The following is a 22,042-nucleotide window of genomic DNA, read 5'->3' as shown; positions in this document are numbered from 1 at the left end:
CTCGCATTCAAGAGCAAGAGCAAGAGAGCAAGAAATACATATGACTTGTGTGGTAGAGCGGCATAGCTGTCCTCTTATCTCGCTCACACTACACGACAGTGCTTTGGCTTACTCTCTCGCTCTCTTTTTCCTGAAACGCCAAGGGATTCATAATACAACAGATTCCGATGATTGATCCAACATATGCCGCCATCAACTTCAATAATGTTAAGTATGTTTCAGGATTCCATCTGGGTTGTCGTGGACAAGGCAAAAATCTCGATATCACTAAAATTTTGCAAACTGCATTTATTTGTTGTTGGTTGTTGTAGATGTTTTTACTCACAATCAAATTTTGAATTCCTGTTTTTTTTTTTTTTTTGTGTTTTACAATAATTCACGATCTTTGTTGTTGTACAATACATAAAAAGAAATTTGTGTGTGTGTGTGTGTGTGTGTGTGTTTGTGTGAAGAGGTTTTCGTGTATATATTATATATCGACAAATATATATATAGGTGTAAGTATATTGATAAAGTAAACATGACTCGACTATTTTAGTGTGCCTGCCGCTGCTTCTGCTGATGCTGCTAATGTTGTTCATTAGTTGTTGTTGTTATTGTTGTTGTTGTTGTTCTGCAGTCACAGTTGCCGTTGTTTATGTGTTTATGTCTTTGTTGCCGCCGCCGCCACCATCGCTTCCAAACCGACGCCTAACGCTGAGTCTGGCGATTTCACTGATATATACATGTATAAATATATATATATATATAAACGTGTGTGTATATGTACGTGCCGGACTGCGTGTGTGTGTGTTTGTGTGTGTGGTATACAAAATGTATGTAAGAAAGGACATAGTGTTTTTGTGGGGTTGGGGGTTGGTGCTTGGGGAGGGGGAGTGGGGGTGGGAAGGCAGCCTGCAAATTGCGAAAACTGAGCGGACGATCAATAACTATTGCAACTAGCCCGCACAAGATCTTCATATGCATATGCATATGCATATATATATGTTATATACATATATATGCATAAGTATTTATACATATTTATATACATATATATATATTTTAATATCTATCTGGAGCTAACTGATTTTAGAAACCATCCAACTAACTGAATACACTTCCATTTCGTGCGCTCAAGAAATTAACATTGATTAGAGTGTGCCCTAAGCAGAGCCTGTTGATTATATAGATTATAGATTACAGTTTAGAGTTTACATATATATATATATATATATATATATTTTTTTTTTTCTTTTTTTTTTTTTTTTTGAGATTACAAATGACATTTCTATATACAAGAATCAAGAATCCGTTGGCGCTTTAAAAAAAAAAAAAAAAAAATAACTACAAAGGAACGCAATGAACAACGAGCAAACGAAGAAGCAACAACATGCGTTTATATTTTGAAGAAGCTGGTTTTAAATTATTCGTATATGTTTTCTCGGGGACGGTGGATCTGATTTTATTTCTTTTTATTTATTTATTTTGTTTTTATATATATATAGTTGCTGCCCGTCTGTCTGTTGGCAGGCTTTGTAACTACACAGTTTTCAATATAATAACTAGGGGAGAAACAATCGTTCGGCCGGCCTGCTAATCAAATTATCAACAAGTTTATCTAATATTACAAAAAAAACAAAAAAAAATATATAGAAACATACACATACATATATATATATATATATGTGTATATATATTTATATATATATTAATACATATATACATATATATTTATACATATATATACATATAAATATATATTTATATATATGTATAAATATATATATAAACATATATATATATTCAATATGTATAAGAAAAACAACAACCAAACACGCAACTTAATATTTAAGTGGTTCCAGGGATAAGGCGCTGGATTGATGGGGTGCTAGCTTTTGCGGATGTATCCGAGCTGGGTTTGGTGGAGTGTCTGTGTGGTTGTGGTTATGGGTGTGTAGGTTATTCTTGTGATTGTGGGTGGGGCGCACACAGGATAAGTAGTAGTAAAATGCTTAGACGTAAAAATATGCTCTCCTAATTTGTAATAATCACATTAACTGTCGCCGCCTTTGTCATCGTCGATAATGCTATCGTTATCGAAAATGACAATGCTATCCTTGTCGTTATCGTTATCGTTATCGTTATAGTTAACGTTAACGCTAAAGCAACTGCTATCGATATTTTTATAGCTGTTCGCATTGTATTGAATTAGGGAGCATGCGGACTACATGTGATGCCACTGTGTAACCGCCACATTCGCATGCTCATTAAGACGGGCAATCTCCTCGTGCAGATTGTGTCCCAGCCACTGTAGAAAGATGCGATCGTAGGCAGCCTTGCAGAGCCTGAGCGGATTGCCGCGTCTCAGCCCCTGATCCGTTTCGCCGTACTCATCCAAATAGGGCGGCTGCACAAAACAGCCCTTGCCACGGCCCAGGTATACCACCTGGCAGTCGCGTATGCGCAAAAATATGCCCACCTCGGCGCCGCAATCGTGGGCGTGATGCGTACAGGCGCCCACCGCCGTCTTGCCCAGCTCCGGCTGGCAGCAGTACGACTGACCGCACAGTATGGTGCCGCATATTAAGCACATGGTCGGCGTTTTCATCTCCTCGCGCTCGTTGTTGGGACAGAAGATGTCCGAGACGCTGTTGATAAGATCGCTGTAATCCTCGTATAGCGTCACCAGACGCGGCAACGGCCGCTGACATGGCACTATCGATATCGTATTCGAATGCGCCTGCGATGAGCCGGGCGTCGCCTGTTTGATGGCGCAGCGCTCGTTGAGCTCGCGCCTTATGTGGGGATGCGAGGCGAAGCTCTGCATGATGGGAGCGTACACCGATTCCATGTCAAAATACACGCCCAGCTGAGGATCCAAGCCCAGGTACTGGCACATCAAGCCGAAACGATCAGGCTGGTCAGTGGGAAACGAATCAGGAAAATCGATATCGGTAATGCAGCGATAGAAGAGACAGGAGCTACGCAGGAATGAGCTCATCTGGCGGCGCACATACTCCAGCAACTGAGCCAGACACTTAACCGGGTCGTCCAATAGCGCGCTCACTCCCATCTCCATATCCATTTCTTCATACTCTTCTCTCGGCTGCCCATTCCGCTCGAACTGGCGAACGCCGAATGCCAAATTGTGTTTAACATAGAAGCTGGCCATGTTATGCCTGATCTTAGTAGGCAGCTGCTCCACGTACTGCAACATCGCTGTCAACTGCTTCTCCTTATCTTCATCCGAGCGAGAGGCCACTTCCGCCTCGTAGTCAAAGCAAATGATCGCCTTCGTTATATTGGCCAGGAAACACGTCTGCAGTATGTAATAGTCAAACATGCTGCCGCTGGGCAACATTGTCTTGTTCTCTGTAAATAGAAATTGATTGCATATAGTGCCGTGCACTATAAATGTGTGTGTGTGTGAGTAAGAGTAAGAGAGAGAGTGTGTGTGTATGTGTGTGGTAGATATATAAACTAGTATCCTGAACTGGGCGATTATGGAAAATCTCAAATCCCATCAACAAAATCTTTATCAACTTATCCGAATAAGTTTAAATGCAATTTAGCTTAGATCGATTCTTCACATAGATGAATTAATTCACTTTATGATTCAAAATTGGTTAGACTTTGAAAGCTACATTTTTTGTACTAGATTCAGGGATTCTGTAAGCTGAAACTGTGAAAAATTTGTAATAACCTATTGTTTGAAACTTTTTTGTTGACCATCCGATCGGTATCAAAGTGATTTTCCAAGATAACGCTTTGCGCAAATTCCATTTGTTGGGTGAAATATGGTTGTTATGGTCAAAGTGTGACACCTTTTGGAAAATCCGCCCACAAGGTATGTATGCAAACATTTTGTTTCTATCCGATCGGGCTTCAAATTCATTTTCACTTATCTATTCAGGGATTATTTGGAAGACATATCAAGGAGCTGTTTGGAGACACACGCTCTTTGTGTTCCTCGGATGTGGATCAAAGATCAAATGGACAAAACCCACTAATTGCGCACCAGAAAAATGTAGTTACATAGATAATAAAGTAATCAATTAATCAGTTGCATAGCTTTAACTAAATTAAGTTGCATGCCAAAGTTCATAAATACAGCTTAAATATTAGAATGATTTAAATCAACTAGAGCTGTTGTTGCTGATGATCGAGAACATGAACATCAGGGTGACGGATAATGTCTGCTTTAGCATATAAATTGAATGCCCCTCATGGGCCAAGTAAGTAAGCCTGTGAGTACTTACCATCGGCGGCGACAAGATTGGGCACAGTAAAGTTGAGCTGTACCAGCATTCGGAAGCAGTCCCATTCCAGGACGCTGGTGCCCTTCTGATTGAATATGGTCTCGCACAGCTTGGCGCCTTGCACGCTCTGCTTGGTGATCTGCGGCTCTTTCAGACTGACTGAGTAGAGAGCGCAGGCACGCACCAAATTGCTAACGCAGCTTTGATGCCGCATGGGCAGTTCGGCCTTCAGGGGCTTCTGTATGGCATATAGATAGACCTCTAGTGACTGCAGCGTGTAGTAGCAGGTGTCCCACAGCAGCGACACGGTGTCCAGATCGCTATCGTCCGCATTTGGCGAATCCTCTGACTGGTGTCCCTGCAGCTGGCTCTGCATGGCGTTCCGTAGCGCTGTATGGAACGAGCCCATCACTTCTGTCCAATTAATATGCAAGGTAGGCTTTTGTATGATCTGTGCGCTACGCTCAAACTGGGACATGTTGCCAATAATGCTGAATTTTTTGGGCAAGTTCATTAGCGCAATTGATGATCCTTCCAAAGTCAACTTGCTGATCATAAGTAGCATTTCCACAAAACTGTCAAGCGGCATATAGTTTTCGGCTGCTTGCGTCAGCGATGGCGGTGGAGGTGGCGAGAACTTTGGCAATGCCTCACTGACTGGAAGCACTGTGTTGCTCAAGGTGCGGCAGTAGGGGCAATGGAACTCTACGTTCTGCGTCTGGTTTGGCAACACCCGATTGCGTTGCGGCCGGCGCTGCTCCTTGGACTCCTCGCTGCTGTAGTACTCCTTCCAGCAATTGTGATGCATTACATGTCCACAGCAGCTAACGTGCAGCGCTGATTTCGGGCCCTCAGGGATGGCCGTGGTGAAAATGACGCGCGATGTCTGCACAAAAGCGGAGCTGACCAGCGGCGGGCCGCTGCTGGTGATGCTGCAGTCCTCAAAGCAAAGAATGCACTTGAAGCTGTTGTCGCCCGCCTCATAATGGCTGCGCTGTGGGCCCAGGCAGGCTACTGTCTTACAAGTATCCGGCACTAGAGCAGCAGCTCCCTGCTCCTCCAGTGACTCTGGTATTTCCTCCCATTCCATCATAGAATCGTTTGGTTTCTGCGCTGCACCTGCAGTGCCCTCATCGTTTGTGTTGGCAAACATTTCTGCATTGGACTTCATGAAGGACTTCTGTGCATTCTCGATTTGAGCCATAATCTTGGCGCGGCGCTCAGCGGCCAACCGTGACCGGGCCTCTTTCTCTAGGCGTGCCTGCTGCTCGGAAGACAGCGGCTGATCCTCGCCTTGCTGCGACTGCTGTTGGCTGCTGCCCGAGCCAGCAGCTGCCGACGAGGAGCTGACGCTGGGCGCCTGTTTTGCCTGCAGATCCTTGTACCGTTTAATGGTCCACAATACAAAATCGCGATGAGCCTCCAACTAAAAGTGAACAATTGTGAACCCTGTCTTATGAAATCAGCTGAAGTCGAATACTTACACGTGGGCAACGGGCCAACTCCTCCAGTTTTTCTAGCACGTAATACTTTTGCGATCGCTCATAGAAGCTGAGGAACGGGTAATGCTCGCTTATCTCCTCCTGTATGGCAAAGCCCAGTAGATGCAGCACCTGTAATGGCAGAAATAGAAAATATTTTAGAGTCTGCTTCTGCTGCAATTTCATTTCCAGCTCTTGCCTTCTGCAAATGACTTTCGGTAAAGGAACGACTGCGCGCATCCAATGCACGATCCATGACCATCGTGGTGATCTCGAGGAACACGTTGCACTGCAAAATGTTGGCCATTGAGCTGCAGAAGAAATAAAATGTAAAAATTAGATATAATCTAGCTGAGTTTTCAGATAGTCTGCACTTACGTGAAGGCCGGCGTTAACTGTGGCAGCATTGGCGGCGGACAGCAAACGAGCTGTTTTTTGGCCTTGCGACGCTCACGTTGCAGCTCCTCGGCCTTGGATTTGTCCTCCTTGGTATAATGGTAGAAGTATACGTTGAATTCATCGTAGAGGTGCTCTTTTAGCTCATAGACACCCTTGCTGTCGGTGCCGACGGGCTTCTTGAAGACGGCCACCGTGTTTATGACATCCTCGATAATGCTGTCGTTGCTGCCGCTGTTGCCGTCGGGCAGAGCGCGCGACAGCTCCGAGTGTGAGTAAGATTTGGTGCAGAGCAGTTGTATGATCTCCTTGCGTAAGCGATCTTCCTCACTGACAAGCGAAACGCCCGGCATCCAACGCTCGCCAATAATGACAATCAGAAGCTCGAGGAACTCATCGGTCATAGACAGCTGGCGCATAAACTCGTCATCCACCGGTGATTGGGCCAGACCAAACTCGTATTCGGGCTGCGCCCAGGCGATCATGTTGAATTTGTTTAGCAAGTGAATGAGAAACTCGTTGCTCTCCATTAGCGAGGCGCCAATCTGCAGGCAAACTATATCCCTGTCCAACATCTCGACACGGCAGCGTACATTTCTATAGAAATATAGCTGATGAAGGAGCGAATAACCATTGCGTCTCCACATGCCAGCAGCGACCTGGGCAATCATCGCCTGAGTGCACAGCACTGGCTCAATAATTTCGCGTGGCGTTAGCTTTATGTTCAGCGCCTCCGTCTCGGCCAGAAGGATGTCATAGGTCATGTCGTGCGCTCCCAGATGCAGATAAATGCCCGCATAAAAGCGCGACAGCGGTAAATGTATCGAAACCGGTCTTGTAGATACGTCATATATTAGACAATTGGCCACATGGTCGGCAACGACCTTTGCTTCCACCTTCTCGTTGCCCACAATGAAGCTGTTATTCACAAGCGCACGCACCGTCATCTTGTAGAGCTTGCGCAGCAGCTTCACATCGCTGGCCGCCCACTCGATCACCTGCGATATGGTCGAGGCCAGTTTAATGTGCAAATTGAAGGCGCACTCCCACTCCGGCTCGTAGTCCATATGCTGGCCCATTTGGCGAGTTATCGATTCCATGCCCTGCATTACATTCAAGACACGCATAAGAGCCTTGCAGCCTAAGGAAATGATAGAGAAAACATGTTATTTTTTTTCTTTAATATAAGCAACAGCTAGTTAACAACTCGCTTGACCAATTTAACGAAAATATTATATGCAAACATCCGATAAAATCGGAAAACTAACTAGCTGACAATGACTAATACTCACAGAAAAATTATTTAAATTGACAAATTGTATTGAAAACTTTAACCTTTTCACCGAATGGCCAAAAAATAATTGTTAGTTAATTATGCTATTAGTCTACTTTTCGCTTCTGTAAGCGCGGATGTTTAAATGATTTTTTAGCTCGCGGTAAACATTTTAGAAGTATTCATAAGTATTTAAAGAGCGAGCAAATACGCGTTAGCCTAGACACGTATTAGCTTAAAAGCTTGAAAGATATTTAAATAGCAACCAATTGATTTAACTAAATCACCATCGATTGACATAAATTGTTGGCCTTCACATGTAAACAGACCGACAGATCAGACAAGGAGGCATGCAAGTTCATGAACTAGAGTTAGATAGCGATATTATGAGAAAGAGATAGATAGCTAGGGAAAATTAGAGAAAAAAGAAATATTCAGAAACCAAAAGGTTGAGAAAATTGAAACTAACCCTCAAGGAAACCGCTGCGAAGCTCACTGCTAAGCACTTCAGGCTTCAGACTGAGCAAATAACGTAAATCGTAGAGTATGTAATTGGCTCGCTTAAAGAACGCCATGCTGGCAATGTTCTTGCTAAAGTGGAGCGTGCGATTGTGTATAAACTTCTCGATGGCGACGTGATAGAACGTGTGTAGCAGCTTGTCAAAGATTCCCTCATGGGCGATCAGATGATGAGCAATACTCGGGACAGTGAACAACTGCACACTGAGCGATACAATCGAAAAGGAGTGATCGTGATCATCGCTAATAAAGTCCTCCACAATGGTCGCATAGCGTCGCGAGAATTCCTTAGCGAGCACCATTTTGTTCTCGTACTCCATGAGCATGCCGGAGATGAGCAGACGATGCCAGCAGGTGCGAGCCGTCTTCCATAGCTTCACATCGTATTCGAGTATATGGCGAATGCAAAAGGATTCGTTCTTAAGCTGCACCAGTGTGGCGAACGTCTTCCGGAATAGATAATGACGCACAAGGAACTCTTGGAACCAGCTGAGTAACTGCAGCGCAAACTGCTGGCACGCCACCGAATTGATATTGAGCACTGATGTGCGCAGCGATTGGCTGTGACGGGCATTGTTTAGCAGACCGCTAGGCGGTATATTTTGATTTTCAATGGCCGTCTTGAGTTCGTTGCACTCCTTGAACGTATCACACTTAACAACGGCTCGACCCTCACGATCGATGGCAGCCACAATCTCCATGGCATCCCTGTGACGGCACTTTGCGATCTTTGTCAGCGTATTAATGACCTGATCAAAAGTGTGCGACTCATCATTGTACAGCACCGTGCAGAAGTTGGCTCCATCGAGCTCTCCATCCAGACACTGCAGACTAGCATTCGGCTCAATCTCCAGATAGTTCACACAGAATGCCAATATGGCGCTGAAGCAAATTTCTGCGCGCTCCAGCACGGCACTGGTTATGATTTTGCTCTCAAGGGGATTCTTGCGATTCGCCTGGAAAAATATGAATATCATTTAAGATAGGATTTTCGGGCCGATCGATTGCATTTACTCACCAGATGCAGCTCGCAGTATTGATCACGCTTCCAGGCCTCATCGTCGCCGCAATCACAACAGCCACCACCGCCGGAGCTGGACATTTTATACCTATGAAAGCGATGCGCCGAACGCTTAAAGCAATTGACGCACAGCACACAGGTCGGATCGACGCCACATTCGCGGCAGCTGTAAGTGGGCTCGCCATTTTTGAACACCTTGCCGCACACGGTGGCCGTGTTTCCCTCTAGTCGTAGCTTCTCGAGTGCTGTCACCGGACTATCGCCCAACATGAACTCGACAAGCACATCAATGATCTCCTCTTTGGCCAGCGACTCCTTGAACATGCATTTCACTGTAATTAAGGGGGTGAAGGCATAGTCTTACTAACAATTGTTCAAGGACCGAATAGTAAGGAACTAAGAAGCGACTACAACTACTGCGATCTCGGCTCAATTTGCAATGTTCAGCATTCAACTTGCAACTCGCATTTGGCAACTGATGAACTGCACCCAGTTTCAGTGGAGCTGTCAACTTACAGGACCCGCAAGTCACGGCGTGCTTTGACTCCTGCAAGCGCTTGATCTCTTGCAGCAGCTTGGTAGTCTTCGCGCTCAATTGGACTTGCTCTTCGAGGGGCATATAATCAGAATACATGGAGTTATCATCATCCGACTCATACATTGCTTCATCTGCTTAGCCCGCAAAGGGATGAGTTCATGAGTTGGGGAAAGGATATGCTGCATGGTTAATTTTAAGGTTCACTTTATATCATAGGATTTGTGTTGTTCTGACCGCTGGAGTCAAGACTTGTATAAAGGGGCTGGGTTCATTATTTGTCTCACAATTTCCCTACATGTTCATGTGTGAAGTGTCAGTTTTTTTGTTTTTTTTTTTTTTTTTGGTGCTGCTGGAGCGGATGGCGCTAAGTCCAAAGTACAAATACTCACAAGTTGGTGCATTTGAATCTATAAAAAGAGGAAAAAATGAAAACAAAAACAAAATAATAATGAAAAAAAAAACCAACGAAACAAAATCACAAATATAACTATAATTTTTAGTAACTTATAAATTATAATTAAATAATATAATAAAATTTTAAAAATTCAAATTATGCTCAACTAAGGAGACGGGCACACGACTTGAAGGATTTGATAAGGTCTCGCTCACTCTCGAGAAATGGGTGAAAAATTAAAAAACTGATCATTTCTTGGCAATTGAGATTTTATGCATATATGAATATTCTATCTGTTCAAACACAATACACAAACTGGAAATAACCCGATTCCCATAACATTTTGAGTTGAGTCGAACTATAATTATGTACACATACATATGTATATATGTATATGTCTCCGGGTTTTATTGAAAACTTGTTGTTTCTAAAACCGACCAACTGGAGAGTTCAGAAACACATGAGTCAATCAGTCGGCAAGTAATATTCTTTTGTTCTAGCTTAAATATAAAAAAATACATTTATATATATAAAAAACTACTGGTTTATTGAGAGCTCATGAGCAAGAAGTTCTAATTTAAAATTGCCTTACTATTTTTTTGCCTATTCCACAAGAACTTCTTTTGTTTGTAAACAATGATGAAAACTATATGAAATTAAAATTTCGCTGACCTATGCATGCCGTTTGAGTTCAAATGCATTATGATTCAAACCTGAATAATTATACGACACACATCATCACCAGAAGCATCAACATTTGCATCAGAGGTGGCGTATGAGTAATGTACCTGGTCATATTTTCGGCTGGGCCGTGTTTGGGGGAGAGGCAGCCTGAGGCGGGCCAACAAAAAGTTAATTCGAGTGCATAAAATTTGTGCTTAAAAAACTGGTTAGTCAATGTGGCCAGCACAATAAACAATAAGTTGACATTTGTGCAAAAGCCAAACAAAGACAATGAAAATCAAAAGCCAAACTCAAAATGACACGTAAATTATGAAGCCGGGCGAGTGTATAAGAGAACGAACGAGAGAGAGAGAGAGAGAGAGCTTTGATCATGTAAGTTGTTTTTCCATGAATCCGTAAAACCCAACCGCAGCAGAGTAATCCAAGACTCTGGCCCAAAGCCGAACCAGAGATTTCATTGAGTGTTATGAGAGGAGACACAAAAATAAACAAATAAACACAAAAAAAAAAAAAAAAAAAACCTTCAGCAAACAAGTTTTGAGGTAATCAAAAATGAAATCGATTCGAGTATATATACGTAGATATCGAACACATAAATACAGTTCAAGGTCGTCTCGTTACGAAAAACCCAGCCAAAAATGGTCTAGAGAGTGCGAGAGAGATCATTTGAGTAAGTGTAAAAGAGAAACACAACGCGATCGAATCGGGGGGAGGTGCCTAATATGTATTTCCGCACAGCTTTTCGAGCTTTCTTCTATGGCGTGATAACAGCAGCGGGCAGCGAGGGGCGCTAGAGTGGTAGAGAGGAGGCGAGGGAAGCGTGGTTTCTTTACAATCGCATCTGACGTCGCCAGAGGCTATCAGCAGCTGTGTTCTTACCTACAATGTCTGCACTACATATAGTTTCTATATAGGCACGATCATACTTATATACATATAGACGGTAATAATAATGTATTTATCAATTGCGCAAGCAGCTGAGGCACAACAGACCGAAACAAAGGAACGTCTGGAACACTCTTTTGTTTCAATGTTCCATTCGATTGCCTTGGCCGTAATGCTAGTGCCCGGCCATAAGACTGTCCCCAGTCCGGAGCACGTTCCATAGGAACAACAAGACCACGAGAGTTCGAGTACACGGACACGTATGTGCACTTACAGTAACGGCCAAAATAAGTGTACCAGCTGATAAAAATCATATTGGTATTTTTTCAATTGTTTCTTATGGGGTATATCTTTCTTTGTCCTAACAGAGCTTTTGTATTAAATAGTTTCATTATATATATATTTATATATGCATTGCATTTAAATAAAATAAATCATATTTTTGTCACAAGCCAATTTCCAATCTTCAACTAAAAAACAGTTCTACATTTTTTAAGGAGTTTGTTTTAGGATCGAACTATTAGAAACCTCTCCTATCTATTTTACATTATTATATTTTAGTTTTATGATTCTTCTACTTTACAAGCTCTATATCGAAGACAATAATTGAAGAAACCGGCTGTTATTCCGATTAACCAACACAGTTTACTTCACAAGGTTGACTTAAATACAGAAAACAAAGGCAGATGCCACAAAAGAATTTGGGCAAATAATACGAGTCTGCTTCATTTAATTCAATACAATCGTTTAGCATATAACCCGTGATATACTATTTATAATTCCCAATCTGTAAATTTGATTTTTTTTTCTTTCAAACAGTGTACCTTTCAGATTCGTACGCTGACTCACATTTAATGGCCAGCACTGTATGACGACAAGCACATAAATTTGCAGTAGGTGGCTTCATTTTTTAATTGCATTTCTTGACATTCCCACAAGAAGAAAATGTCGGAAATTATTAAGGTGCTCCCAAAAGTAAAAAAAAAGATCTTCTGGAACAGAAATCGGGCAATCGACCTTATACACAAGACTACCTGATTTATATGCCCGACGGACACAAACGCCTAAATGTGTCAACCGGACAAAGAAGCTTCCGAGAACTGCGCGGAACTGGCCACGTCACTGTGCATCGGTTCGGCGATTCATTTGGGTGCATGGAAAACGTTGACGATGACGATGACGCAGACTGAGACGAAGGCGGGCGAAGGTTTATCAACTTGATAGCACTACCTGAAACCCCGACTTCTGACTTTATCAGTAAGCCATGGAGCGACAGGGCTGAGCGCGGTGTAGAGTAATTAGACGCTTAAGTGTCAACATGACAACAAAGCAATCTAAGTGTTCCCAAATCAAGAGAGCTCTACTGGAAGATACCCTGCACCCAGATTTACGAGTTTGTACCATGCCTTATAAACATTTATATAATTGTATCTATATCTTTATATTACAGCATGTATATATGCAGAGAATAGCACATGCTACCCCATTATTATATTTACAGGGTATTATAATACTGATATCACCGCCAAATTCGCAGGTCAAAGACCCGACAAGCTTAAATCCAATTGCAAAACATATTTAAACGGTGTGCAAACATCCTTATCTTAAATGGCAGGTGATATCGCAATTAGTTGCATAACAGTTAAGAGAAGGCACTTAAGCCAATCTTGGCTATCAATGCGACTCGCGTAGAACTCAAATAAGACAGGATACAGAGTGTTTAACAAGCAGAGTTCCTATTTATTTCATTTCCCTTTGTTTTGCATTCGAGAGCCCATTTCCACACTGCGTAAAATGTATTCGACTCTAAAACGTCAGTCAGTCTCTCTCAAAAGAAAATGCGTTGTAAAACAGAAAACGCATTTAATACTGCGGCTGGTCAGGTCGTTCGTGAAAATCAAACAAATCTTTGGGATAAACGAACCCTCACAAAGTCTACATGTATTGGCCGCAAGGAGTTAACTTCCAGCGCAAATGATATTTGCCTTCATCATCAGCAACAAACAGCCGAGGCGAACTGTGACTTTATGATCACGCCGATTTCCCGAAATCGATAAATATCGATTAGAGTGGGGAGCTATGTTTATTTTTGAAGAGCTCGAGCCAACCTATTGTTAAGTTCTCGTATCATCTTATATGCACATATTGCACAAGATAATGCCCAAATTGACTTATTGCAAGCACACTGAGAGAAAACTTCCGACGCAGTTCGGGAAAACTAATATCGGTTAGATTACCAACAGGCCCTGAGTCAGTTGCACACAAAAGAGGAAAAATGTATAAAAAATAATAAGTTAAATAAAACAATATGAATACCATGTAAACTTCTAACGGAATGTGGCGCAAAACGAGTTTGTTATTGTTGCTAGGCTGGGGCTGGGGCTGGGGCTGGGGCTATGTTGTTGATTTTGTAATAGCCATCGTCGTCGTTGTTGCAGGCGCTGCTTAGAAGGTGAGACAGGTAAAGTAGACAACTGAAATCGTGCAATCAACTCGTCTAATGAAAGGAAAAACGAGTGCGCGAAAATTTGCGGAAATCGAATAGACAATAACAACATGATGGAAAAATAATACAAAATATAACAAAATAGGGGAAAAAAACCAGCGAACAAACGTGCGATATTCAATGACAACAATGGCAACAACAATAAATTCAAGAGCACGGCTTGAATGTGAATATATATATATATATACATATATAAATATAAAGATAAACATACATACACATACACACACACACACACACACACACACACACACACACACACACACACACACACACTCTCACGCATACAGACATTTACTTAAGCCAGTTATGTAGGTTAAAGCGACTCACCTGTTCCCATTTCATTTTGAAAATCAAAATATTTGGGCGATTCCTTTTTGAAGTAGTCAATGAAATCGTTGCGATTCAATGTGCCAGCCTGGTGTTTGAGGCGCCATTCCTTTAATGGCGAACTGCCGTCCTGCTCGGGCACAACCACATCCTCCATATCGTAGCGATCCATATTTAGTTGTCACTTTTCGATAGGTATCGCTTCTCCACACCCCTCCTCACCGCGCCACACGCCTCTCGCCACACGCTTCCTCTTGCAACTTCTTTTACGTTTCCCTTTTTCTCTCGGCTATCACCCGAGTGACGAGTGACCGACGACCGCTTCAACGACTGAATGCGAGCAGTTGGGGTACGTTTTTATCTTTGGTCGCTCTCGCCGCACTCTCGTCGCTCTCCCAATATCCGCCGCTCCCTCTATCCACACGTTTACTGCTGCTGCTGCTGCTGCTGTTGCTGCTGCTGCTATTGACGTACGTGTGTGTGGGTGTGTGCGTGGGTGGATAGCTTGTCCTTGGTTTGCTGTAGCCGTTATTTGTTATTGTAATTGTTGGTAAGATTTTTGTTGTTCAGTTATTTTTCTTGGTTCTTGCCTATGCTGTTTTTGTTGCTGCTGCTGTTGCTGCCGCTGCTGCTGATGCTGCTTGCATTCGGGTTGTCTTCAATTTAGCTACTAAACGAAAATAATTGAACGCAATTTAATTGTATAGTTTTACTTTAATTGTTGTCGTTTGATTTATGTATATCCAAATATCGAGTGCGCGCACTAACTTATTAACATACATACAATTGATTTGAGATGAGCTTAGGTATGTATATTTGTTGTCTATGTAAGGCAATAATTTTTTTTTGTTTGCTTTTATGCGGTTTTACTTTTAATATTACTCAATTGACAATTTATACAAATGCTGCTGCTGCTGTGCTGCTGCTGCTGCTGTTACTGTTGCTGCTGCTGCTCTCTTTATTAACAGCTACATCAGAGTTATGTTTGCAACTGTTGCTTGGCCATTTTAGCAAATCTCATTTTTGTCCTTGTTTTTATCAAACTGCTACTGCTACTGCTACTGCTGTTGCTGCTGCTGCTGCTGCTGTCAGTGGTTAGTTTTGGCAGCAAAACAAAAACAAAACGCACGACGCATTGCACGATGACAGCAGAGTGCCAAGACCGTGTAAGAGAGAGCGAGAACGCGCATGCCAACAGCTAACAGCAAGAGCAGCAGCAGCAGCCCACAAAACGACATTCAGATTTTCGATTAACAGAACAGAAAAAAAAAGAAGAAAAAAAAAACATTTAGATTGAAACGCAATATATGTACATATACATATCCGAATAAATGAACATGTGTGTAAATACATACATATAAAAATGAATGTATGTATGTACTTGGCAGGCAACAACAAACTGCAGCCAGCCAGATTCTGCATGCTCGCTCAACATACACACATTCACTTGGCCATAGTAACACACATGTACATTCACACACAAGAACTTTTACATGTACTATTTGCATATGTAAGCAAGTATTTACAGCTCTGTATATGCATAATAATTATTATTGTGAGCTAAACATTGTTTTGTTGCGCTGTGTCCCGTTCCTCACACACTTTTCTTTCTCTCTTTTGATTTTCACATGCGCATGCATACATTTCTATAGTATGATATGTATGCGTTTGTACATTTTCAACAAATGTTTTTGTGCACTTCCTACGCGAAATAGACAATCGCCGATACTGGATGACCGCGTCAGGCAGCTGATGAATTATACAAGCAAGAGAATTAAAAACACTCAGCTGCACACTCACACACACACACACACACACACACACATGCTCGCACTCATACATATACATACACTATTTCTATATATATGCACATATTATGTGTACATATAGTCTTTTCCTTGGATTTAAATTTTTTCTCTTAAAACGCAGGCAGGCAGGCTGTTCAACTGGCAGCTGCAATTTCGTAATATGCAATGCACGTTTCAGCTTAGCTTTGCTTTGCTTTTCCGCTTTCAATTATTCGCGTTAGCTTTTGCTCGCGTACTACGCACTACGATTACGAGACAGATTTGGTATTTGTTGACAATTTGTATATCGATAGTATCGATATTCACTTTTCTCCATTAAATCAATGTATATAATATCTAAATATTAGGTATTCTTGTCAAAATACATAAATTTTCTTTGTATACAGTTTGTTTCTTTTGGTAAAATTGTATGCTCGGTGTTGTTAACAATATATCGATTCCAAAAATGTGACCAGACTCTTTAATTATTACCAAAATATAGATTTTTGATTAAAAATACTTTCGATTATTTTGTAAGACAGGTATAAATAGATTTCATAAAACGTATGAAGTTTGAATATTATTTGCCTACTTTATTAAAAAAAATATACATATGTATGCATATATGAAAAATATATTTTTGAAAAATTTGTATTATTTATGATGGCTTTCTAACGAGCGCGTATTTGTACATTGTAATGAAAGCGTATTTCATAATTTTATTTCATTTAGCGATGCATCGACCACAATCACAAAATTTTTAAGGCGATTGTTTTTTTTTTTTTTTTTTGAATTAAACATACTTATGCATTAACATATGATATACTCGTGTGTGTTTTTGGTAATGTACACGTTGTCAGTTTTTTTGGCCGCTTCCCGTTTTCGCCAGTTGGCTAAATACCCCGCCGCACTGGTTTGGGTGCAAAGAGTACCTTGGCGGGCTTGCACAGCTCCAGCTCGCTGCCGGGTCGCACGGCCAGGCACAGTTGTATCTCCACCAATGACGCCTCCGTCCAGACGCTGTGCGAGAGCAGAATGGTTGTGCGCAATCGTACATTCGTCTCGTGCTCACCCTGCTCCGTCATGATGGGCTTAAAGTCGGTCATCTTGGGCACCACGGTGTGCATGTGCTGGTCTGGGTACTTGATTTTTATGCGCATGTCCGCCTTCTGGGACTCCAATAGATTGTCAATCTCGGCCACGAATGGCACGGCGGCAATCAGGCCGGCGGTCACTTTGATAACGTTATCCTGCGACTGCACCGGACACGGCTCTAATATGTTGGCCATGCAGCGCCGAATTTTCTCGTTGGCCGGCGGCAGCGCCAATGGCGGCGCATGCTGCACCAGTGGCAGAATCTCTCGAAATACGCGTCCCGGCTTCGGGTCAACAATCGCGTCCAGCTTGGACAGTAGCGAGCGGGTAAAGCTGTCCGGTTCAGGCTCTCCCAACTGAGGCTTCAGCTTTAGTTTTGGGTCCACCTCCATGCTCTTCTGCTCGCCAAAGGAACTGCTGGTGCTGCGGCTGCGCATAAACGCGCTAATGTCGCCGGCGGTCTGCAACAGCATCTGGCAAGGACCTAGCGCGCTTTGCGATCTGTCGCGCACCACTAGCACCAAGTGCAGGGCGCTGGCGCGCAATCGCAGCTGCTTCACCTGCAGAATGTCGCCGTAGTTGAGCCCGGAGAACGTGTGCTGCAACTTCAGGCAGTTGCGTATCAGCTCCGCCAGCGACTCCTTAAGCGGCACACGACTGCGCTGGGTTCTGGCGCAGCGCTGCATCTGCTCGATTTGTATCTGCGCCGAGAGGAAGGTCTCCAGGAAGTTCGATGGGCCATACATATCCGAGTCGATGGCACCTAAGCGCTGAATGCAAAAGAAAAACAAAATCATTTTAATTAATCAAAATATATAAAATTAATATACTAAAATAAAATTTGCTTCAGATTTACCAAGCGGTTAAATTCGCATCTTCATTGTAAGCTAATTTCCATACTTAGTATTAAGCTAATAGGTTGCAAAGATATATGAATTACATGGCGGGGTAGGATCTATGACCTATAGATCTTTAGATTAGATAACGGGCAACGTTTGTCAGCTTGCACGGCTATTCCGGCTGCAAGTCTATGTTATTTCTAACAGGCAGATTTTCCGACTGGCAGCACTCTGCTCTAAGTGCAATATTCGTTTAAGTAAAATTCTAATACTCTGATTTTATGGCTCCAAGATTGTAACCTCAGCTAAGTGACTTTTAAACTGCGACTTTGGGAAATATTTATTTTTGACATTGTTCACGAAGCGTCTATCTGCCCAAATTTGAGGAAACTGAGAAATCAAATATATCGATTCGCCTGCTTCTAGTCTAAGCTAGGGAGAAAAATATGCTTTCATACAATATTCTCATTTTCGCCTTGTGATCAGAGTATAAGAAAATATCGCTCTCGCTCTAATCCGGTGTGATTAAACGCTTCAATTCACAGGTGGGCTTAGAAAGCGTTGGATTGTGTTGTGTAAAAGATCAGCAAAGTAATTGTCATTTTATTTGAACGTTGTTAAGGGCTTTGAAGCTCACCTGGAGATTCGATTGGGCCGTCTTGAGCAATTCAACGCGCTCGTCTGTCATCGTGAATATCTCGCCAATATGGTTGAGAATCATTTGCAGATATTCCGCTGAGCTGCCGGCGGCCTGGAGGGCATCTTCGACGCGCTTTGTTGTGGAGACAGAGGAGGCGCCTTCGATGGGCAGCTGCGGCACCAGTTTGGGCATGGAATCGCGCAGATACGCATAGTGCCGGTGGGTGGCCGTGGGCAACAGGCTGATGATGGGAACCAGGTGCTCGGCGGCGTTGAATACCAGAATAAGAACGCACAGATAGGCGGGATCCTCGACATCACGTTCGGGCGTCTCGAAGAACGGATGCACATAGAGCAGATGCCCAGTGACGGCCATCACCAAGTGCGGATGCTTCTGGCCAATCTTGCGCATGCAGGCATACGTCGAGTGTCGATCCTGTGGATATTTGGCCAACACATCGAGCAGCTTCTGCACGACCATCAGCAGGCAGGTCTGCGTGGAGACGCGGCAGGCGCCGAGCATCAGATGCAGGCCCTCGCGCACATCAACTGAGTAATCCTCTAGGGAACCGAGCATGATCTCTAGTTGATCCTCACGCAGCACTATATGTCGGGCAATGGCCGTCAGGCTGTAGATGGCCTTCAGGCGCACATCCTCGATCTCATCGTTGAACATGTCCACCAGGAAATCCAAGCTGGTCACCGCGAATTCCGGATGCGACATGGCCAGCTTGCACATTGAGCCAACCGCAGCTGTGCGCACCTCCAGGAACTCATCCTCTAGGCCGTGTACAAGTGCTCCACAGGCCCCGCTGGCTATTAGTGAAATGGTGCGCGCATCCAGATGCTCTTGCGGCGCATCGTCCGCCCATCGTTTGCCCGACGACCATTCGCCGCTGGTGACCAGATGGGCGCCCCGTTCGTGGGCGTTGCGCTTGCGCCGCAGATTACTCATCAGCTTCTTGTCCAGCGTCTGGTGCAGGAACTCGCTGCTGACATGCGTCATGCTGCCCAACAGCTCGGCGGCCAACACACGTATCTGCAGCGAGAGATCGCAGAGCGCCTCGCACACCTTGCTGAAGGCTGCATCGATCATGCGTATGTCCTCGTGGTGGCGCTCCACGTTGATAATGTAGTCCGGATGCCGGTTGCCGAGCATGTGCACCAGACGCAACGCCTCTTTGCGCACGCACTCGTAGTCATCCTTCATGGCTTCGACGGCACGCTTGTACAACACCGGCGGCAGATGGGAGCCCCGCTCGCCAAGTGTCAGCAGCGCATGCAGCGCCTGGGCACGCACGCCTGAGTCCTGTGAATCGATGTAGAAGGCCAGCTTCCAGACATACTGGCGCTCGCTCTCGTGGCAGGTGGCAAATCGTCCTATCACCAGCATTGCATTCTTCTGTGTGTGCGTGGACCCGCTTCGTAGCAACTCTTTGGCTAGGTGCGCCACTTGAGTGTTGTATGCTAGCGGCACCATCTGGCGACGCTGCTGACCAATGCGAAACAGGCACATCATGCCCTGGGCGAGCACCTTCTGTGAGGTCTCCTTGCGCAGCAGGTAGATGAAGTAGTCGATGATTAGGGTGATGCCCTCCTCTGTTCCGCACTCGCAACCCAGACCCGACAGCAGCTCCAGCAGTTTCACACGCACCGAGGTGTCGCTGTCGCGTTCCTGCAGCTGATACAGCTGAAAGATCTTTGTGGCGGTCTCCTTTAACTCGGCTATCTGCACATTCTCGTAGGTAATTTCGTCTGTAATCTTAACCAGCACTTCCAGTAGCTCCTTCGTCTGGCAAGTGTTGCTGGCACCGGTGCTCGCAGCTGGCACAGTGCCAATGCCAGGCACAATGATGCTATTGCTGCCAGTACTGACCGGTAGATAAGGATCAAGAAGTCCTAATACTTGAAGTTTCCTTTCCGGTTTTGCTTTCGGTTTGCTCGTTGGCGCCGCCAATGCCTGCAAGCGGAGCTTTTTCAGGGGCGGCACACCAACTATCGTCTCAATGAAAGTCTGCGGTTTTTTAATGGCCAGAGCCATTTTTGCACCAATGCCTGTGACTAATAGTTTTATAGTTGAGTACTTTGATTTTATCCCAGCCAAAACATGTAGTTAAACACAATTGCGTGAAATTAAGGACGGCAAAACTATCGATAATCGGAGCATAGTCGACTTGATAACACGTTGCATCGATGTTTGACTTTTTACATATCGATGTTTGTTGTAAAACTTTAACAGCCTTTTACTTTAACAGCTAGCTTTGCAAACTAAATATGCTTTATTTAAGTCAATTAGGTTACATTTCATTTTCTTCGACATTACCTTAACATTTGATATTCACATAGCTTCTCAGCTGATCGTGTTGCCCTTAGCATTATGTTAGCTCAATTTTGCGCTATGTTACTCTTTTATGCGTTAACATTGCCCGCTTGACACCTTACCCGTAACGGACGCTGTTATAATAACGTCAATTTGAAATATTTAAGATTTTGCTCTCGGATGTGATCTTGCTGCTGGTTTTGCTGAAAAGACATGTATATGTAGATTCAACTTGATTTTGCTTTTTCTCATACATTTTTCTTTAGTTTATTTGCATTTCTTTATAGTTATACAGCTTTAAGTTTTTATTGGTTTGTCTTGTTTTTTCTTTATGCACAAAGATCAACCATACTTTGCTTTTCATTTAGTTAATTTTAATAAATTTTAAGTGTTCGCTGCAAGTGTTGTACAAGTATGTATATGCATTTGTTACTTAAGTTTATATTGATTCGCTAAAAACTCAGTTTTAAAAAAGTATTCTTGTTATGTTTCGCATATTTTATTTGGTTTGCAGTGTTTAGGCCATTTGGTTAGTAAATGTTGTAATAGATTTGTTTGGATATTGGGCATAAATATGTTGCGTAAGTAAGTACGTATTTATAATTACAAATTGTAAAACATTTATCAATAAGTAATGGAAAAAATATACAAACACATCAGTTGTCGGGCAATATCATGCATGCACAATTTTTGTATTATTTTGTATTATGTTATTATTATCAATGGTTTCTGCTAAAACAAAAATTATTCCATTTGCATTTGACTTCCATTTGACTTCATTCCTAGTACATTGTATTTGCACAATATTTCAGATATCGCCATATTTAACCATTTTTTGCAAGCAAGCAAATGCATGCATGTGAGAAGAGCCCGACAGGCAGTGCAGTTTTTGTTTTTAATTTTAGAAAAAGCAATTTCTAGAATCGGTAGCACCGATATTTTTTTGTTTTTTTTTTTTTTTTGCTTGTCTTTCAATTTGATGAGCACTTTAAAAAAAGTTGGAAATTTCGTGACCCTTTTGTTGTTAAACTGTTTTTCGATTTAATATTGACTATTTTTGTTTTTGAAATCACAATATCTATGCAGAATCTTAT

The 22,042-nt window shown here is 43.0% G+C and overlaps 2 protein-coding genes across 6 annotated transcripts; both read right to left on the bottom strand.

Moving 5' to 3' along the window:
• Window positions 1-1,437: 1,437 nt before the first annotated feature.
• On the bottom strand, window positions 1,438-16,329 carry Ubr1 (Ubr1 ubiquitin ligase). 5 transcript variants are annotated; one of them, XM_070207258.1, is made up of 12 exons: window positions 16,119-16,329; window positions 14,859-14,938; window positions 14,269-14,787; window positions 9,859-9,876; window positions 9,448-9,600; window positions 8,929-9,263; window positions 7,861-8,866; window positions 6,101-7,259; window positions 5,922-6,033; window positions 5,726-5,854; window positions 4,242-5,667; window positions 1,438-3,390 (listed from the first exon to the last, which is right to left on the bottom strand). In XM_070207258.1, the coding sequence occupies exons 3-12, from the start codon at window positions 14,438-14,440 to the stop codon at window positions 2,207-2,209; spliced, it is 5,694 nt and encodes a 1,897-aa protein (XP_070063359.1). In that variant the 5' UTR covers window positions 14,441-14,787; window positions 14,859-14,938; window positions 16,119-16,329; the 3' UTR covers window positions 1,438-2,206. The 5 variants fall into 5 exon arrangements, with proteins under 5 accessions (XP_070063359.1, XP_070063361.1, XP_002055380.2 ...); XM_070207260.1 differs by having other exon boundaries at window positions 14,859-14,935; XM_002055344.4 differs by having other exon boundaries at window positions 1,438-3,354; window positions 14,269-14,938.
• Window positions 16,330-16,824: 495 nt separating this feature from the next.
• Window positions 16,825-20,781, bottom strand: IntS4 (integrator complex subunit 4). Its single transcript, XM_002055345.4, has 2 exons — window positions 18,627-20,781; window positions 16,825-17,920 (listed from the first exon to the last, which is right to left on the bottom strand). The coding sequence occupies exons 1-2, from the start codon at window positions 20,667-20,669 to the stop codon at window positions 16,949-16,951; spliced, it is 3,015 nt and encodes a 1,004-aa protein (XP_002055381.1). The 5' UTR covers window positions 20,670-20,781; the 3' UTR covers window positions 16,825-16,948.
• Between the last annotated feature and the right edge of the window lie 1,261 nt (window positions 20,782-22,042).

The sequence above is a fragment of the Drosophila virilis genome, chromosome X (assembly GCF_030788295.1).
Source record: "Drosophila virilis strain 15010-1051.87 chromosome X, Dvir_AGI_RSII-ME, whole genome shotgun sequence".
Lineage (NCBI taxonomy): Eukaryota > Metazoa > Arthropoda > Insecta > Diptera > Drosophilidae > Drosophila > Drosophila virilis.
This window is presented reverse-complemented; position numbering and strand designations above follow the sequence as displayed.